General features: G+C 44.8%; 1 protein-coding gene across 1 annotated transcript; it reads left to right on the top strand.

The window, feature by feature from the left end:
• Positions 1 to 2,671: 2,671 nt before the first annotated feature.
• On the top strand, positions 2,672 to 17,720 carry chrna11 (cholinergic receptor, nicotinic, alpha 11; the record flags this gene model as incomplete). Its single annotated transcript, XM_080516542.1, has 10 exons — positions 2,672 to 2,723; positions 4,784 to 4,923; positions 5,313 to 5,357; positions 6,063 to 6,172; positions 6,271 to 6,350; positions 8,523 to 8,690; positions 8,775 to 8,969; positions 13,023 to 13,109; positions 15,452 to 15,561; positions 16,992 to 17,720. The coding sequence occupies 10 exons, from the start codon at positions 2,672 to 2,674 to the stop codon at positions 17,718 to 17,720; spliced, it is 1,716 nt and encodes a 571-aa protein (XP_080372668.1).
• Positions 17,721 to 21,058: the final 3,338 nt, after the last annotated feature.

Raw genomic sequence — 21,058 nt, forward strand, 5'->3', positions numbered from 1 at the left:
TTGTCGATAAGTGAAGGGGACGTGTCAGCGTCAGGAGCAGGCCTAATCCCATCAGCAGAGCAATTAAACACACAGCAAAGCACTGCACAGCACAGCAGCCCTGATGGCTGCACTGTCAGAGACAGCATTCAGCATTTAGCACCGATTGGGGCGAGCGCTGGTCACGCCAGGTCAACATGATGGCCGTCTCGGCCTCAGCTGTGCAATTAGCATCACAATTAGGAACTTCCAGACATCCATCTTCTATACTGCTGGATTCAACTTCAGGTTCACGGCGCACTGGAGCTGATCCCAACTGACTCTGGGCTCAGGGAGGATGCACACTGACAGGCCGCCAGTCCATCACTGGTCGAATACAGAGAGACAGACACACTCATGTTCACTCCAACCGGCAATTTAGTGCAACCAGTTCGCAGGAGATGCATGTTTTTTTTTTGTGTGGGAAGAATTCATTCCCTTCTTATTTAACGAGGTCGGCAACTGAAAACCAGTTTTAAATTGGAAGAAGCAGATTCATAAACAGTAAGTACATGAATGAAAAGCATAAAAGTAAATAATCATAAAACATGTCATTGCAATATTTACATTGGAAGGACATGAAAACATAAAAAAAAAATAGTGGAACAGAAGACAAAAATAAAACAAATTCCACAAAAAGACTCCTGTCAATTCATGTGAGCCCATAGCAGTAACCATCCACATCCCCTGAAAATTACCAACATCCTTTAAAAAAAACAACAAAAAAAACAGCAGATGTTCAGGAAATGACCCGTGGTGCAATATCATTGTCCAGATGATGCTCGCAATTCTTGTTTTCCTCCTCCAGCTCTCATCATCACTGATTCACAGCCTGCCCAGAGTTTTCGTTCATCTGCTGGCATTGTTTCCTAATTAGCCCCAACTTTACAGCACTGACTCTCATCATCTCCTCGTGCCATTTAGCCCACTTTCTTTCTTGTTAACTTAACAAGGAGCCCTGCGAGGGCCGCCGAGCTGCAGTTTGGAAAACAAACCGGCAGATGTCACCCACGCCTCAGTGCCCCCAATGTGAATTTTGATGAAGCGTGATGAATTTAGGATTTTGGGGCTCTTTTGTCAAGCTGGTGCAGAACAGCGCAGCAAGCTTTCCTCACTTGATTTTTTTTTTTTTCCCTCTCCTTCATGAGACGAACTCAATGTCATTTTTGCACACATTTACGCAGCAATATTGGATGCATGCATCGCGTGCAGCAACAGGATGCCGCCGCCGTTGCTGCTGCTGCTGCTGCTGGGATGACACATTGCGTCCTCGCTCCTCCACGCGCCGTGCACGTGCAGCCTTGCGCCGGTAACTGGGCCCATCCTTCTTCCTCCTGCCTCCAGGGCCGCTCCGCCGTCCTCCGCGTGCAGCCGAGCGTGAACACGCAGCCCCGGAGCGCCGCGGCTGTGTGACAGGCAGCCCGGGAGGGAGAGGGGTAATTCCGAAGGGCAGTAGAAGTAATAGGGTAATCTATTATACCGTCCAACTCTTTTTCTTGCCACCTCCACCTCTCCCTCCCTCCCTCCCTCCTCTCTCCTTCAGTTTCTCGCTGCCTCTGCCCTTGCATCAGCACTTCGTGCGGCGCAATGAGGAGTAAGAGTTTAAACTATGCACATTTCCGTGGCCCTCCTGCAGAGCCCAGCACTTTCTCAATTAAACCAGGGTCCGTCTGCCCCGCTCATTCGAAGCTGCGCCTCCCGCCGGGGCGGTGTGGGGCGCTGCACCGCACGCACGCACTCACACGCACGCGCGCACGCTTTCCAGGCCAGCAGTGCGTGACCGCAACCACTGTGCCGTGTTATCTTATGTGAAAAGCAACTGTCGTATATTTTGTCACACATGTTGAGCAGCCACATGGCGCAAACAGGAGCAGGGAGAGGATGGCGCAACAAGACAATTTATAAAGAGGCACATTTGGTCAAACTCTAAGAGATATTGTGGCCATCTGATTGGATTAAGAGGATTGTTTTTGAACAGTTTGTATATGGTTATGCACATATGGATCATATATAAAGTATTTTCACCTATTTACCCCTTCTCCCATCCATCCATCCACCCATCCATCCATCGTCTATACTGCTTTATCCAACTCAGGGAACATTTCAATTTAAACTTCTTCAATCAGTTCTCCATTAGAGTAAAGATCCTTTAAAACCACTGCCTCTTTTGACTTTAATAAGGTCAACTCCTGGCAATAGACCAATTACAACCTCTCCTGGACCACCTCCCTCCGCTCTGTCCACCCTCTCACCCCCATCACTGACATTTTTTTTCTACTCTCCATTTTAGTCCCACCTCCCAGAGAGACAGAGGAAGAGGAAGAGGTAGAGAGAGAGAGAGAGAGAGAGCGAGAGAGAGAGAGAGAGAGAGAGAGAGAGAGAGAGAGCGCTCACAGCCAGCATCTCCTCCTCATCCTCCTCTCCCGGCTCCCCTCTCTCCCACCACACGCTCTCACACTCCTTCCCTCTCATGCCGACTGGATGCAGACCAGAGGATTTCCAGCAGCTTCCTGAGTCTGTGCTCCCTCTCCTCTCTCCATCCCCTCCTTCACCCCCCCTCCTCCTCCTCCTCCTCCTCTTCCTCCTACTCCTCCTCCTCCTGCAACATCTGGAGCTTCACCTCTTCTGCCTCTTCTTTTCCTCCTCCACCAGGATGTGGCACTCGGTGGCTCTGCTCCTCTCTGGATTCTCGGCTCTGATCCACGGTGAGTCCGCTCGCATCTCTCGCTCTTTCAGTCTGTTTTTTTTTTCTTTTTTCAGGACTCTGATTGAAGTAGCGTTACTGGAATGTAGGGGTTCAGAAATCTGGAGTCGCCGCTGCTGATGCCTCATCCGTGAAGTGTACACAGGAATAAGTAGAGGGGGGGGGGGGGGGGACTCCAGTAGGGGGAAAAGTGAAGATCTTGCTCACCTGTTTGAAAGCCTGTTTACACCCCCTGCATTTCTCATACCGAGTTGTTATTTTTGGGACACACGCTTGTTTTGACCCGGGGGTTGGATGCTTGATTTGACATCTCGTCTGCACAGCAAAGACACGCCGTCGAAAGACAATCTCAAGCACTTCACTACCTCCCCCCCACCCCCACCACCACCACCCCTCATTCAAGCCTTCATTTCCCCACATCAAACCCGCTGCACGTCAGGGGAGGTCACCCGCACATAACCGGTGGCAGATCAGTCGGATTGCACGTATGGATCGGCGGCTCTTCCATCTTGCCTCCCCTGCTGTGGATGCGTTGATGCAGCCAGGCTGACGGGGCTGCGAGCAGTACAAGCTGCAGCTGAGTGTAAGAAAGGCTGACAGAGGATGGCAGAGCGCGTGAACTTTCCCTGCGGGCAGAGGCACCAGCAGCAGAATCGTGTTCACCCGGTTTGTTTGTTGTCAAGAGGAGTTTTTAGACCAGAGAGGGGAAAAGATAAGAAAACACGAGAAGATAGAGAGCAAAAGTTTTCAGACTGTATTTTCGTTTTTGAGGGGAGGGGGGGAGGCTTTTAAAGTCAAATATATCCTCAGTTTTTTCATTTGCCTAGAAGGAAACATGTTCAGCTCACTGGGGCTTCATGAACCCTGTTATTTCTGTTTCACACTCAGAATAGGTTCATAGTGCTTCTTCTCCGGGCTGCATGTCATTTCCCCAAAGCCTGACTGTTATTTTCTACACCGAGACATAACTACTCACGGCTGAACTAAGAAATCTAACGATTTCTGAGCAATGTTTTACAACCTCTATCTGCACTTCAGCAAGACATAAAGATTTTAAAACCTCCAGATCTTGATCAGAATAAAGAATCAGCAGCAGGTTTGTATGAAGCTTGCCTCTGTGAAGGTGGAGTTACGGTCTGTCCATCAAGGCCTCTATACAACATTTGATATGTACCTTTGAACGTTTCAAATCAACCCAATTACACAGTCATTAGTGTCAATTACGTACTGAAAAAGTTTCCCACTCGTTCTAATTAAGATTCTCTTCACTGAGCGCTCATTGCACTCTGTGTGAATCTTCCTCTAAATCAGTGATGATGTGAGGGTGGGCTTCCCCTGGCCTTTTAATCATATTTTTTCCATGGTAATTTTTTAAGAAAATTGTGATCGAAGGGAATCGTGAATGAAGGAAATGTGTGGAGGGAAGAGAAAAAATAATTATTTTATTAAATGACATTGTTAAATGTAATTTATTTGTTGGTGGTTTAGGACTAAATGGAAATTATAAAATTAACTGCAGTGCAAAGTGTAACATTGACTACAGTTGAAGACTATGGCAGCCTTATAATTGCCGATGGATCTCAACAGAAATGAAGACGAATGTCATATAATGTGTAGAATTCAACAAAACAGGGCAACGTGGCGTAACAGAAAGCCTTCATCCCCCCTCACACACGGTCGGTGTCAAGATAAGCACAGCTAATGGCGATAAAGGATAAGATTTGCTTTAAAATTGCAGGTAATTTCATCATTGAATCCAGTATTTCTCACCCTTTCCCCTGTGTGTTTTCTTGTAAGTCATGCTCTTCAGGATGTACTAAAAGATCAGAGAGTGCAGGGGGTAAAATCTTTTGCTTTCATCAGCAACATTTATTCCCTCAAACATCCATCCTGTCATTTAATTCCTAAATAATTTTTTTTTTACATTTTCCTTGACTACCGGTGTGTTTTTCCTTTCTCCATTTTTCCATTTAAATCAGCGCTAAGAGTGTAACTCAATGGTTTACTCTGAAATCGGACAGGTTCTCCACAGACTTGAGTGACGTCCCTCTGCCCCCTCAGTGTCGTTGCAGGGCCCCCACCAAAGGAACCTGCTGAAAAACCTCCTGAAGGACTACAACCGGATGGAGCGGCCGGTGGGCAACGACTCCCACAGCCTCACCGTGGTCTTTTCCCTCAGTTTGGTACAGATCATGGATGTGGTAGGTGTCCACAGCCACCGCTGTTCACCACCCACCAGATGGATGAACGATGGCGTGAGGCAAAATGTGTATGTCTAAAAATACAAATCTATTAGGGATTTTTGATGTCGCTTTCTTCTTGGAAAACACATGTTGCATCAAAAAATTGATGCATAAACGATTAAAAACAGCACACGAGCTAAAGCATTTAACTGTGGCGATCATACTCATGATCTTCTATAATAATTGGGACTTCATTTCGAAAAGTTGGAGGTGTGACGTTTAACCCAGATGCAAAGTCATGTTCAAATCCCTTCCTCTTAATTTACAGACCATTGATTTCTGCAAAAAAACCAACAAAAAAACCAAAAACCGCAGTGTGCTTAAAAAACATTTGACATGTTTTGCAGGATGAGAAGAACCAGGTCTTAACCTCCAATATGTGGCTGCGGATGGTAAGGACTCGAGAGTGTTTGGTGTGATCATGAACCGTCTGCTATTCGCTCATTCGCTCATGCTTTCTATGAAGCAGTGCTCTGCAACATGGGGACTAAAGTCATGACCTCCACTCCTTGAGTCTGATGATAATATCTCTCAGCCTGAGAGGAAAGCGGAGTTAAAAGCTCGGCATCCTTTGGAAATAGAAAAGCGGTATTTCTTTAAATATGATTTATATCTTTAGTAATACAAGCCAGCTGAGGAGCAGCGGGGAATTGAGATGAAATAGCTTAGCTGCAGACTGCATGTGTGTGTGTGTGTGTTTGTGTCGAGAGTCAAAGCTGCAGAGATATGGCAGCATTTATTGGTAACTGCGTCAGTTTTAAACACTTCATCAGCGTTGTCGCATTCCCTCACAATCACAGTTAGAACAATATTGGCACTGTCACTGACATTATCAGATAAGTAAAAGTAAATAAAGCAGTTGTAAATGACAGCTAATGGGGAAAAAAACCTTTAATTTAATTACCTCTGCCGGCTTCCTCTTACATTTAGAAGCTGATCCTGTCCAACAGAGAGGGGAATGTCCCTTTAAATCCTTTTTTTGGGGGGAGCAGAGACACCTTTTCATCCTATTATTTTGTTCTCTTGTGCTTCAGTGTTGCTCATAAAGTCCCTGCAGCTCTGCTTTTAATAATCAAGCCATGTCACATGCATTACAGACTTGGTTTGATCACTATCTCCAGTGGAACCAGAGCGATCATCCCGGGGTGAAAAACCTTCGCTTCACTACAGATCAGGTCTGGACTCCAGACGTCCTGCTCTACAACAGGTACAACTAACACCTGAACACACACTTCTCTCTCTCACACACACACACACACACACGCCTCAGCCAGTGATGCCACTTTGCCTCCTGTCCTTCCTCAGTGCAGATGACGACTTTGACTCCACGTTTAAGACCAATGTGCTGGTGAACTCCAGTGGATATGCCGTGTATATGCCTCCAGGTGAGCCTCCTCCCACTTCCTCATCCGTCCTCATCTCTCTTTTCCATCATTCATGATCCTTCTCTCTGGTGTCCCCGTCTCCCTTCACATCACCTCCACATTTCCCCAGGGTGCAGCGCCAGCATCTCATTCCGCAGCCTGGGCATGCCTTGCCTGTTTGTACACTTGACATTAATATTTTATCAGAATGAAACTTGCATCCCTGGTTAGTTGCTGGTTCCAGATTCCCAGAGCTGAGAGTAACACCTATAAATAGGAGTCACCCGCTTCCTTCTCGGCTTCCTCTCTTAACCCAAATGCAAGATTCACACAAGCCTGTGAAAGTAATGACTCCCGTGGGTTTCCACAGGTCTCTACTTTGTACTTTCTCACAGTCTTTTCTTTGTACACAAGATTACAGGAGTCGGAGACTGAATCCCCCGTGTTGTAAAGGGTTGAAGTGATCTGGCCTTCTTAAGTGAAAGTCAAGGACTGTAAGCTCAAGAAAACAACGCTCTCTAAATTCTGCTCAGCAGTCATGTTTATTAATAAGCTGCTGCTGAATGCACACACAGCTGATGAGCCTGTGACTTGGATTCGCATCAATTAGAGGAAGGACAAAAAAAAGATGGAGCTCCGGTTTGGTACAATAAACGGAGGAGAGGTTCGACTCACGATGAAAAGAGTGAAAAGAGGGCAGGGGAGACTGCAAAATAGGGGGAATAATGAGGGAGAGCAGGAGTGAAAGGAAAGCAGTGAGTCACAAAAGCCAAGCTGCGATTCCTTAGGTCTGGTTATTGTCTATAAACAGAAGGCAACAAGTCTGTGGGTGGTAGGCACGAAGCAGGGGCTTGACATTCGGTAAATAATTCAGATGTGGAGGATCCCAGGTGTCTGCTGCGTACTATCACAGTGTGTCTTGCTGCTGAGGCGAAGGCGTTATGTTGTTACGTTTGAGTTAATGGCAAAACAGAAGATAAGGCGGAATGGGTTTTTAGCTCATATCAGAATTGAGCGACATTTACTACAAAGTAATCTTCTCTCTTGGTTTTGTAATGCCCTCTTGCAAAGCCATTTTCACAATGATGGCGTTTTATTTTTGGGAGCTGCGAGCTTGAGATTATTCCAAAGGTGTAGGGGGAAAAAAAGGATTCAGGTGTCTTGTAGGAAGGAGAGTGGAGCTTCGAGGTTTTTGGATAAATTTCAGAGGCGGGTCACAAAAATATACGAGGCATGAAGGTGTGCAGAGCTGCCGAGTTCAAAGGTAGAGAGAAGTGCTTTTGCATAATCAGTGTCATTTAAGGTTTTGTGCCCCAGGAGCTCATAAGTGGAGTAATTATAAAGACATCAACCTCATGAAGGGAAAAAACAAGAGCTTGGGGTTTGTGAGTGACTTTCCAAAAGGGAGAAGTGAATAAAAGGAGCTTTTACTGGCATTTCTTAATACGGTACTTTAAAGGAGGCATTCAACCTGCTAACCTCAATACTTTTCTCCAAACTCTCATTTAACTTTGAAGGCTGATTTGCATGTCAGCAGGCTCATAATGAAAGTCTCAGAGCTGTGAGGCTCCGCTGTGTGTGCTCGTTCTCATGATTTTGTGCCTACGTGTGCCCCATTACCGAGCACATTTATTTTGCATGATAAAAGTGGTAATCTGATTACCGCAACTGTGCCCAATCTGATTTTTCAACTGTCACTGTTGATATTTTCTTCCCTTGCCGTGGCTGAACGCTGCGCGTGCGTGTCCGAGACCTATGAGCGACGACGCAGGCTGCCAAGTTTTTCATAGACATTTCTTAAATGGAAGGTTGTGTCTAATCTCGTTTTTGCTTTCTTCAAGCTGCCAAACTCAATTTCAGACCCTCCTCTGTAGACCTGTGCAGTGTTCATGATAATCCAATTGCAGTGTGCACTCTCGGGTGTGATGCAGCACTTTTCGCACCATTCGTGGCGAAAAAAACGCCCCCCCAAAAAACCCAGAAGGTTGAGATAAGGTTTGAAATGAATGAATGATTCAGAGACGTGGCTTGACATCCGAGACGGACCCTGCATAGCAAGTGATCCCTCTGATACATCTTAGCCAGGCCACCTCTCTAGCGTAGGCAAACTGCGAGGGGTCACTGTCGCAAATCTCATGAAAAGATGAAACGGCGTTGGCTCTCTCTCACGCCCGTCCTTTTGTTCTCCCCCAGGAATCTTCATGAGCACGTGCAATGTGGACGTCCGCTGGTTTCCCTTCGACATCCAGAAATGTGAGCTGAAGTTTGGCTCCTGGACGTACGACGGCTGGCTGCTGGACCTCCAGATGAACGACGCCGACATCTCGGGCTACATGCCCAACGGAGAGTGGGACCTCATCGGTGAGTAGGAGGTCAAGTTTTCCCGCGTCGCCTCACCGAAAGCATCGAGTCTTGGAGCGATTTGTTGATTTTCGCCTCTTTCAGGCGTTCCCGGCACCAGAAATGAAGTCTTTTATGACTGCTGTAAGGAGCCCTACCTGGATGTGACGTTCGTTATCACGATCCGCCGGCGGACGCTGTACTACGCCCTGAACCTGCTCATTCCCTGCGTGCTGCTGTCTTCTATGACCCTGCTCATCTTTGTGCTGCCGGCCGATTCTGGGGAGAAGATCTCGCTGGGTGAGTGCATCAGACACGGATAAGAGAGAGGAAACAAGCTGCTGAGGGGAAAGGCGAGCTGGAGGGGTGGGCTTGTTAAGTTTTGAAGTTCATCTCGGATTCCAGCTCCATGAAATTGCAGACACCAAGTACTGACTGGTCTGCTCAGAGGAGATGAATATTTATTCATCCTACTATACTTTAACACAGAAGTCCTTTTTTAAACCAAAAAAAAAAATCTATTTCACCCTACAACTCAAGTTCCAAATCGTTGGGACAATGTGTATTTTGTAATTTTTATCGACTCATGATTTTCAGAATAGAGCACATGCATCACATTTTAAAATAAGGGCAAACGATTTGCTCATTTTGAATCATGTGGCAGCAACACATCTCAAAAAAGGTGGGGATGGAGGCGTCTCCTCCTTGATCGTATTTCACACAACCTCTTTCTGAAACTGTTTGGTGATTTTTCAATGTTTTTGTTTGTGATGGTCCACACATAGATGACATTTATATATTTCCGTACTATTCCTGGTTACAGCTTACATGTTGTCCCAAGCTCGAGTTGGTGTTATAAATGAATACAACAACGCCACATAACATTTTTTTTATATATATATATTCCTGCTTTGTTTATGAATCAGAGCATTTGTGGCACACATGTAGGCGGATGAAACCAAACGAAACACTTGACCTTAGGTTAAAAGTTATTTATTAAACCGATCCCACTGAGTGTGATGTCTGAGACGGATGAGCACTTAAAGCAATATAACTGAAAGGTATCGAGACAACTCTCACAATGGAGGGAGCAGCATCCACCTTAAGAGGTGGATGCATCTTGATCCACCTTGAAGTCTTCAGCTTGAATTAAAACGTCTGTGGAAACGTCCCTGATTATGCTGCTTTTTAAATGTTTATAATCCAAGTATGAATACATTTAGGATTTCTGGTCATAGCATCTCTTACAAATGCATCTGCTTCAATTTAGAGATGAACGTGAGTGCTTGTACCTCCTCTGCTGCGCCACAAAATGCAGCTAAATCCAGGCACACTGCACAATATTTCAGTTTTTCTTCCACTTAGTCGCTGATCTATGAGCCGAGATGTACAAGGACGACCAGACAAGACAGAAAATAAAGACTTTGTGGGCCAGCAGACATGAATGTAGGCAGAGAGAAAAAAAAGAAAAAAACAACAACAACCCTGCTGTGCAATTGTTTGAAGGAAAGATGTTGGAGAGAGATCAAAGATGCACACAACGAAGGTAAACAGAAACTTAGCTTGAAGAAATCTCAATAGGCCACTTTTACTACAAACACAGAATGTATGAAAGAAGGCAAAACGTTCCTCTTCTCATTTGTGTTTGCGGTTGTTTACACTTCTCCTGCAAATGTCTGTGACAAGTGTTTTTTTTTGAAGAGGAGTTTATGATAATTTTGTCCCCCTCAACATTCAACCTGCCCACGAAGTGCCAGAACACAACAACAATCTCCAACCTGAGTGCTCTTATCGTTCTTTAGTTGTGACGATATCCTGCAGAGGATGTTCCGTTAACGGCAGGAAGAAAAAGAGACGGGGAGAAAAGAGGAGTGGTGCCGGAGACTATAGGGGGGAGCATCAAACAGGGAGGAATGAAGGGAAGCTCAGAGAGGAGAGGGATTACAGGATAGAATAGAAAGATGAGAAATGCGAGGAGGAGGAAACAGGGAGCGATGGGTGTGGGAAGGGAGGAGGGAAAAAAAAGATAACAGACAGTAGAAAAAAAATGTATGAGCTGAGCGAGGAGAGGGAGGACTGATGAGGAGGAGAAGATGGGAGACATCCAAGTCACAATACAATAGGCAGAGAGAGAGAGAGAGAGAGAGAGAGAGAGAGAGAGAGAGAGAGAGAGAGAGAGAGAGAGAGAGAGAGAGAGAGAGAGAGAGCGAGAGAGAGAGAGAGCGAGAGCGAGAGCGAGAGAGAGAGAGAGAGAGAGAGAGAGAGAGAGAGACGAGAGAGAGAGAGAGAGAGCATTTTAATATGCTTCAGGCTATTTTGGAGATAAATGTCATTCTCCCCATCAGGACTTTAAAGAGCTGAAGAAGTGAGAAGTGTTGGACAGAGCATTCATTTTGATAATTTCTTCAATTTTGTTCTTTCCTCAAATGTAGGAATTAGATTATTTCTTTCAACTGCAAAAAGACAATTTCTGAAGGTTGTCACATAAAGCAAGCGCCAAAAGGAAGGAGATTTGTGTTTGGCAGGCCGACTCTTTCTTGTCACAAAATGCTTCTTGAGATTAAGTCTCATTCTTTTGAAAAGCCTGTTTTTACATCCATTTGTGGGAAGCAGCAGCAGCAGAGCCGAGTATGTCAGTGAGTAATGAGGCAAATCTTTTCTGCTGTTGGTGTGTGATTGAAATCTGAAGAAGCAACACATGGTGACTCTATGTTTGTCCCATGACAGACTGTACAACCTGTTCAGGATAGACCCTGACTTTGTCTTTTGGATGGATGAAGCCTAAACAACAGCCTGCAGCAGATTTGGTTGGTAGAGAAGATTTGGTATTTCTGCTCTTTTTATGGGCTAAACTGACATGTTTTCTACAAATCTGGTGTCATTTGAAATAAACAAGCTTCCCACTATAAGATTTTTTAGTTGCAGTCTAGAAATAATCTCCCAAAAGCAACCTTACACTTTGTGCTATGTTGATATGTATGAAATTGTTATAGCATCTAATCAATATCCATCTTTTAAAAGCAGTGTAACTAGTCTTGATGCTAGTTCTAAGAGGTACTTCACTGGTTTAACAAGCGACGCATGGGCTAATAACGAATACGAGCATTGATCTGTGGAGCGACGGTTATGGTATGGCGGGACACAATCTCCTTCACGATCAATGAGGTGCGGCGGAGTTAAAATAAAAATGAACAGGATAATCACTTCACATTAGAGTTTAAAAAAAAAAACCTGTCAGTTTTCTATTCTAACGTTTGGAACATCTTGTATTCTGTGAGATTATCTAATTATGCTTTTTTTTTTGTACCATTTTCAATTTTTCCAAAGACCGAAGACAGCTTCAGTGAAAACTGCCAGTACATGGAGTAAAATATGGTAATTAACTGTAACCACAGCGCGTACGCTTCATTGTCGTACTGACGAGTCCAATCACTCACCAAATACACCTCTGAATATGAATCAATGCTCGAGCGTCTTTAGCAAATCCCTTTTGATTCAGGCCCGAGTGGGATTGAGCTCGGAGGGAAGCCATTGTCAACGCGTATCTTTGACTTCAATACAAGACGCATTACACAGCATTTTTCCAAACGCAGAGAGAGAGAGAGAGAGAGAGAGAGAGAGAGAGAGAGAGAGAGAGAGAAAATAAGCCAAGTCTTATACACACGGCCAATTAACCTATTGATGTAATTAAGTTGGAGAATTGATTAGTGGGAGAGAGCTTACACACACTTCCTTCCAGGAATTTACTCCGTCACTGCGCTTGATGGAGGTGACACAGGGACCCGCAGGCTTCCTCTGGGGCTAGAGCAGCATGCTTCGAAAAGGAATAACTGTCATTTTTGTTCAAAAGCGACATGAAATAGGCCGTTTTAATTTTCGCTAATATCCTTAAAGAGCGTACATATATTTATCGGGAGGTGTGCTGGTTTAATCGATGCTTCTGAATGGGGAACGCTTACGCCAGCGCAGCACTCCTTTAAATTTGAGTCTGTTGGTGAAGTGAGACGGACGAGGCAGATAAATGAAGATGGAGCCGGGGATCAGAGCAGGAGAGTGCGAGAGGGGTGTGTGTTTACACGGTTTAAAAAATGGTCATTGGCTGTGCGCAAGTGCTTTTTGCTGGAGAGGTACAGCATGTCAAAAAGTAATTTCCTGTATGAGGGTCGGCCTCTCATTTGCATAAATCGAAAGCCGATGTCATCCTGAGTGTGACCATTTATCAAAATACCAAACGCACTAATGTCGTTTCTTACAAGGAGGCACTCAGGGGAGGAGACTAAACCGCAATATTGACTGCTTAACATAATGTAGTTAAAAACCTATCTATCTATCTATCTATCTATCTATCTATAGGTATCACCGTCTTGCTGTCTCTCACCGTTTTCATGCTGCTGGTGGCAGAGATCATGCCAGCCACGTCCGACTCCGTCCCTCTCATAGGTGAGTGAAATCCAGCCGTTAATTCAAATTTATACAAAAAAAGAAAAATACGCCACACTGATTTTCCATCGTACGCTGCCTGCATTCACGCACACGCTCGTATTTTGGTTGCGAATGGATTTCAGGAGAACGGTACGCCGAGGTAGTGGATTGCACCGCTGCCTCACATTTGGAAAAATCTGGGTTCGATTCCGAGTCGTTTTGTGTGCTTTGCATGTTCTCTGGCTTCTGTGGACCTACTCTGCCTCTAACTAATATAAATGTTGATAAGCTTCTATCTCAGCAATCTTTTCCTGCCTCTTGAATAGGTGAAGATAAATATTCTCGCCGCCGGTTTAATTTTAATCTTTTTCATCCACGTTGGCGAACCTTTTCCGCATAAAACTGCAACACATTTTCCAGTCAAAGCGGGAATGGGATGAGATGGGATTCTGGTGAAAGTGGAGGAGATACTAGTCAGCAGCAAGCACAGACAAAAACTCCATCTGAAATACTCTAGTTCATAGAATATGATCATTGTTAGTATTTTTTGTTCCCTTTTTTTTTTTTCATGAATCCTGACATCTGAGGTGACAGTTCTATCTGTCTGGACGTGGATGTCAGCAGCAGGTAAAAGTTAATGACGTGACAACCCAGGAATGTCGGAAGGTGTAGAATGAACCAGGGTATGGAGTGTATATATCGAATGACCTTCCTGCAACAAAAACACTGAGTGTTACTGATTAGCGTGAGTGTGTGTAGTCCTGCTGTGCCAGCTCATTCATTCACACGGACCCCGTCTCACCTCGGCCGCTACCACATAGGAACCCGACACAAAGGCACAGCGGAGGGGAAACAACAAATGGGGCAGTTTGGTTAAAAGAAAAAAGGATGAAATTAGATTTGAAATTGGGTTGTAGATTATTATTGTCCCCATCATAATGCCATTGCACATATAGGAAGGTAAACTAAACAGAATATTTGCACACGATGCAAAATACATAATTAAATGTTTTGCAAATTGTAATTGTCCAAAGTGGATACAGGTTTCAATATTTTGCACATAAGTCACTCTCATCAGTGTATTAGGACAACTAAACAACGTCCTGTTATCACAAATGAGCCAAAAGTAAAACTTTTGAGGTGATGTTGGAATTTTCAAAAGTGTTAAATCAAACTTGTGGCCATATGAGTGTGCTTGATGAGGTCTGCAAAAGTCAAGACACAATTTTTTGGCAATCCATCAAATAGCTGAAATATTCCAGGCTGAACTAACATGGCGGGCCGACCTCAGTGGCAGTCTCAACAGGGGATTTCTGCAGAGGAGTTGAGATTCTATCCTTCACGCGCCACAGCAAAGTGTCAAAGCTGCAGAAAGGCCCACAAAAACTGTAATAACGGAATTTATTGAGGCCACCTGCTCGCTTTAAAATTTAATTAGTGTAATTGATTGTGGCCTCACTACTGGAAAGTATGTTTAGTGAGCTGAGACTGCAAGCCAGAGACAGATGTACGGCCATCTTTGCTTTAAGACACAACTCCTGGTCATTAAGAATCAGGGAAAAACAAATGCCATCGCAATCACCCGAGCGACGCTTGCAGCATATTTTTTTATTGGAAATAACTCCTCTGATCTTATTCTTTTTAATGGTCCTGCCAACATAATACGCAGTTAAACAAGACAACAACAAAACCCAACGACAACAACAACAACAAAAAAGCAAGTAAGCAGCTATGAAGGTCAAAACCTCAACCCAAAGAATCGAACATCATCACTTTCAAGATGTCATATGAGGAATCTTAGTAAATATAAAGCGTTTTTAAAATGCTCGCAAAGCAATTGTATCGTTCAGAAAAATATGACCTTGTAAATTCAAGAAGATTGGATTGCATCGTCCCTGTCTTCCTCATAATGGTTTGGTCCAAGTGATTCAGAGGTAATTCATCTCTCAGAATAAGAATATCATTCAAACTATTATTCACCTCTAGTTTTCATGACAATAAAGCTAATTTACTCTCATATCCATGTTGTGTTTTCTTCACTTTTTCTATGATTATGATTTACAAACATTAATAACTTGTACTTATACTATAATAATCTACGCTTTGAAGATGATTACATCTTCAGTTGCATCTTTAGCGTTTTTGCTTAATTGTCCTCGACGCGATTTTCTCTTCATTTTCCTCTAGAACATTTAAATGTTGAATGTTGTATGTATATTTTTAGGATACTTGTGTGGATTTTGTCTGAGCTTTTCATACTGAAAACATTCCGTCAGACCCTCACTGGAGTCGTAGGAAGTAGTAGTGTGCATAAATAGACTCCAAAATAAAATACAGTCCTTGCTTTACGTCCCTCCTAGGTCAGTACTTCGCCAGTATAATGATCATCGTTGGGATGTCGGTCATCGCCACCGTGGTGGTTCTGCAGTATCATCACCACGATCCCAACGGAGGAAACATGCCGAAATGGGTAATGCTGAGCTGACACCGTTAATCACCACGTCGTCCATTACTGCTCATACACCGGTGGTCGTCCAGTTTGACAAATGATCGTTCGGCTTTCCTGCTGGTATCTATTCCATCATTAGCATCATTCTTCTTCAGTATCGTTCTCCATCACAGTTCAATCATTTGTTGGTGCTACCTGCGCTCGTCTTTCACTCGTTCTTTTTATTCTCTGACTGCCTCGACTATGACTCACCCGGCAGTGTCAGTCTGCCAGAATGTGTTCATCAAGTGCTTCACCACAGACTTCAACGGGAGTGCATTTCAAAGCGCTCTGGATATGTAGGCGGATTCGATTTGACTCGTTCCTTCATATTTTTTTTTTCCCCCCTTGCCTTAAGTCGAACGCGAAAAAAAAAAATGCACCAAGTCTTTTTGCAAAAGTTTTGTTCATGTGTGAGCATATATATATATATATAAAAAAGAGAGAAATGTAGGGAAAAAGCTGAAATTACAATTCTTTTTGTATTACTCCTGTATTATTTATCAATCACTGAAATCCAAAACGACACTTTTATATGTTTTCGTTTAGCGATTTGTGTTTGCATGAGAAAAACTGACACGCTTCCAGCCGAAGCTGTATGTATCGACACGCTGCAAGGACGTTCTGTTGATGAATGGCCTGTTCAGACAGCCCAATGGCCAATTAGCAAGCTAATTGATGCCGTTCAGTTGGGGGCATCGAACCGGCACAATTCATAATTACAGCCTGAACAACAACAACAAAAAAAAACAACAACCCAGCATCAGGAGTACTACCTGGCTAGTAAATATACTCGGTGGGGACTAATTGAGCAGTCATCTGGACATTAGCTACTTATTAGATGCCAGACGCCCTTCTGGATGCTGCTGGGCTCCGATGCCCTTTTCAGGGGACGTGCGGGAAAAAGACAAGAGCAGACGAGAAGAGTAGAAATGTGGAGAAAGGTATAAATTTGTACCACTTTGTGCGGTTAAGCTTCCCTTTATCTTGATGCTGCGGTTTACTGAAACATTATTGCACCCTTATTACAGCCGTGAAGCAGTAATCTGATCGTCGATCTTAATAATTTCACAGTTTGAACTTAATGCTGCCTCTGTAAGTATCCTCTCTGTGGGAACCTTGTTAAAGCACAAAATCTTCTTCGCCTCAGGCTGTCCCGGGCGAAGGATCTTACACTTCAGCTCATACAAGTGCAGTTAGAGTTTGAAGCAAAACACAAGGTTTGAAAACACAAGAGGCGTCAGTCCCCAAGACAACGACGCTATTAGCCCGTCGAAGCTGGAGATTTATATAGGTCACGATGTGTAGGTGGCTTCCAGTGCTGTACAGAGTTCTGATGATTCTCTCTGTTGTCGGCATGTTTTCACGCCGCTTCCTGTCCTTCACTCCGAAACACGCCTCCGTCTCTCCAGGTGCAGCTCGTTCTGCTCCAGTGGGTGGCGTGGTTCCTGCGCATGAAGCGGCCGGGTGAGAACGACGACCCCGGGCGGCCCCCGTGCGCCCCCCACCTGCGGCGCTGCTCCTCGGGCTCGCAGAGCGGGAGCATCCCCAACCCCGTGGACGCCGGCCTCCACCCGCTGCACCCACAGAGCCTGGCACCCCTCCAGACGGTGTCCCTCCACGCCGGGCATCCTCACCTCCACGCCCAGTCCAGCGCCAACAACAACGGCAACCTTTTGTACATGGGCTTCCAGAGCGTCGAGGACTCTTCCGTGCTCTCGGAGCCCATCCAGAGGAATAACATCTCGGCGGGGCCGCCACGGGTGGCGGGGAGCCCGCCTCCGCACCTGCCGTCTCAGTTTTGCGGCTCGCCGCCGCCTCCCGCGGCGCACGTGGAAACCGTGGGCTGTCCCAGCACCGTGTCCAGCGGCGGGGGTTTTGGAGGCGGAGCGGGAGGGTGTTCGGCCGCCGGGATCGGAGACCCTCAGCTGCAGGCCATCCTGGAGGAGGTGCGCTACATGGCAGACCGTTTCCGGGAGCAGGACGAGACGGAGAGCATGGCCGACCAGTGGAAATTTGCCGGCGCCGTGATCGACCGGCTGTGTCTGGTGGCATTCAGCGTTTTCAACATCATATGCACCATATCAATCCTGATGTCGGCTCCCAACTTTGTGGAGGCTATGTCAAAGGACTTTGTTTGAAAGAAACTAAAAAAGATCAAATAAATAAAAGACGAGGACAAGCGAGAAGGATTGAATGAAGGGAATTGAATATGGGATGAAGAATGGAGTGGGGCCCCCAATCCAAGGAAACACAATTCCCAGTGGACTGTAGGTTCTGTGATTTGTGATTGCAAGGAAATGGGGAATTGGAAAAGATACAACTCAAAAAGAAATGGTTTTCTTTGCAATGTGATCTGTTTTGTAACTGAAATTTAAGAAAACAGATGAAAAAGGGAAGTCAGACTGAAGTTAAAATGAGATTAAAGCGAGCAGGGTGCTTTATCACATTCTTGACAAGGTGAAATGGATTGTTGTGGTTAATTCAAAGACTTTCCTTCCAAATTAAGGGGAAAGAAGATCAGAGGGGGGGTAAAGAAAGAGGATTATCCGCCCAATGCAATCTGAAGTAAGAAAGCTCTTAAAGCGAGGGGGAAGCCGATATGGAGGGGGGGGGGTGACAGGCAGATAAATAGTGACGGAAAAAATGAGACGGACATTTGACTGTTCTACTTTCTCGAGAAGTGACGAGAGCCTCAGTTTCTCCCACGTGTTGAGAAAACACAGCTTCATTTCATGTGATGTGAGGACGAGAGGGTGAGCAGAAGAGAGAGAGAGCGTCTTTTACAAGGACAGACAATAAAAGGGATGGTCATAAAGCAATGAGACTCCATCCCTTGTGACGCCGAGCGAGTTTATCGTGGTAAGCAGCTTGATACTGGGATGTACAAAACTGGACCAAAGATCAAGAGCGCTGCAGCACCGAGGAACAGACGAGGATCTCATCTATTATTCAATCGCATCCATCTAATGGCCGTCAAATTGAAAGACCTCGGATAATCTGGAAGACTAATAAGCTTTTAAATGATGAAGTCCCTTCTCCAATCGCGAGCCGCTTTAAATTTCCAAGGCCTTATCTCTTTGAGACGATTGCCAATCAGCAGTGATCAAGAGCTCCTCGGCAGCGCGGGCGGCGGCGTTTATGTTGCTCCCCTGCTGAATTACCCGGCCATCAGCGATGCAGTGACCAGCGGCTGCACAATGGTGGAGACCAGAAACAGTGATAACTCAAGAAGGAGTAACTGTATCCGACAGGTCATAATAGACCAATGAATCTCACTGGATTTTTATATTGTAGGTCCAATAAGTCAGGTGGTGGTATTTAAAATAACCCGAATGACAGAAATAAAAGCGATAAGAGCATTTACGGCACTAAAGTTAATGTGGAGGAGAAGCATCCCTTCACATCTGTGTCAGATCCCCGGAGTGGTTTCCAGATTCATGAGTGATTTCACATCCATCACAATGCGGATGAGGATTTTAATTCCGTGAAATTGACTCGAGCAGACGAAGGGGCGGTCGGAGGATTTAAGTTCGGTTCTGCGACCTTCAGCCTGAGCGCGTTTGAGAAACAGCCCCCCGATAAACAAAGTGCGTCCCTAATTAGTTTCAGGATGAGCGAACTGATGTTTAAGCAACAAATAAATGCCTCTTTGTCTCTGCGTGCAGTTTGACAGTGTGAAAACTTACTTCAACTTGTTCGCTTATCTTGGCTCACAAAGGTTCAGTTAATGAACAGAATGAAGACATACATTACATGTAACAGTGCAGCAGTTCTTCACATGCGGGGAAGAAATGCACAATCTTTGAATCTGCCGTGAAATGCGACTCGTCTTACTGTAACTACATGCACACGTCACAGTTGTGTGACTTTATTTTGGTCCCCGGTGACACAAAAATAATCGATCATTCCCAAGTGTCTGAGATCTCAATTAGTGTTCACTGCTGAGGAAAACTGGAGTGAAAGAGGAAGTGTTAATGAGGCAGTAATTTTGAACACAGCCAAGATTACAGGAGGATCAGTCATTTAAAAACCTTGAAGCATTAAAAAAAGGTGTATAGCCTCGAACAACTTAGTCGACTGGCACTGCGGAGGCACATTTATTTTCAGCTTTTCACATGAAGGCAACTCTGCTGCACAGTTCTTTTATAATAGAAGTCACTTATCGTAAATTGCACACAGACGTGTCCAGTCTCCACACAACCTCCAGAGTTGGAAAAAGAAGATAAACACTGATAACAGAACAAGTGTTTAATATTTGAACAAACATTCAAACTGTGCGCAGAGATCTGAAGCAGTTTCTCTCAGCTTTCCTGACTGTAAGAGCCTCAGAAACTAAACAACAGATGTGAGTATTTCTGTATATTTTTGTATTGTTGATTTATCACATCATAAGTACACAATTTGATTATAATTTTATATTTGATTTAATGCTGTATGGCACCATAATATGAAGTCTTACACATATTACTGAGCTTATGTGCAAGAAAAGCAAAGTACTATGACAGGATCATTGATCTGTTGAGATCTGAGGCTACACTTGTCTCCGTACCTCTACGACTGTTTGCAGCGCTTGAGCGCGTCTCTCCCTTTAGCGCTTCATGCAGCGCAGTTTCACCTCTGCACGCGTGTTTTACTTGACATTGCTGCCATCGTAATGCTTCTCGGTGGCCGCTGATCGTCAAAGTGATGGCGACAAACAAATGGATCCATGTCTCGAGGGAGGAATTGTACACATGCTGTTCCAGGTCGCATTAAGTTAATATGTATTTACCAGTTCGGGAGTCTCACAATTTGGCTGCACAAGTCAATTGTTTCGGATGCTACTGTTGTTGTTTTTGGTCTTTGGAGGGGATTTGATGGCAATAAGAAAAATATAAACCACTCACGTTTGCATTCACACTCAAAGCCAAAAGGATTACATATGATTCCTACATTCCTGACTAACAATGTCTGTCTCTTGTGGCAACACATCTGCATTTTCGTACTGTGCTACACAGTCTATAGAGACAGCTGTAGAAATTCTTTATATGTGCTCTATATCTCTCTTCATCTTCTGTCTGGTCTCTTTTCCCCTTTAAAGTCGTCGTCTCTCAGGCAGAAAGTAAACTTCCTGCCAGGGGCTTTGCAGGAGGATATTCTCCTTCCAGCACCTACAGTACTGACACCTCAACACTCGCATATGTACAGAAGCATTTCTCATCCTGGAAATAAAGGATTCTCTTTGTCTTTTCTACCACTTTTGGTGCGACGCACTTTCCATCTTTCTGTGTTGACAGTGGCTGTTCTGAATGACGACCCAAAAAAATAAATAAATAAATAAAGAGGAGAAAAATGACAGCGAGGGGATGAGGAGGACGTGGCGGTAGAGGAGAGAAAGTGCTGACGCGCACAGAGGGCTGGACGGGGCCTTAATTGATCACTCGTTGAGGAAGGAGAGGAGAGGAGAGGGGGGGAGGGAGGGAGAGGGGAGGGTTAA

Source organism: Blennius ocellaris (assembly GCF_963422515.1).
Source record: "Blennius ocellaris genome assembly, chromosome: 20".
Lineage (NCBI taxonomy): Eukaryota > Metazoa > Chordata > Actinopteri > Blenniiformes > Blenniidae > Blennius > Blennius ocellaris.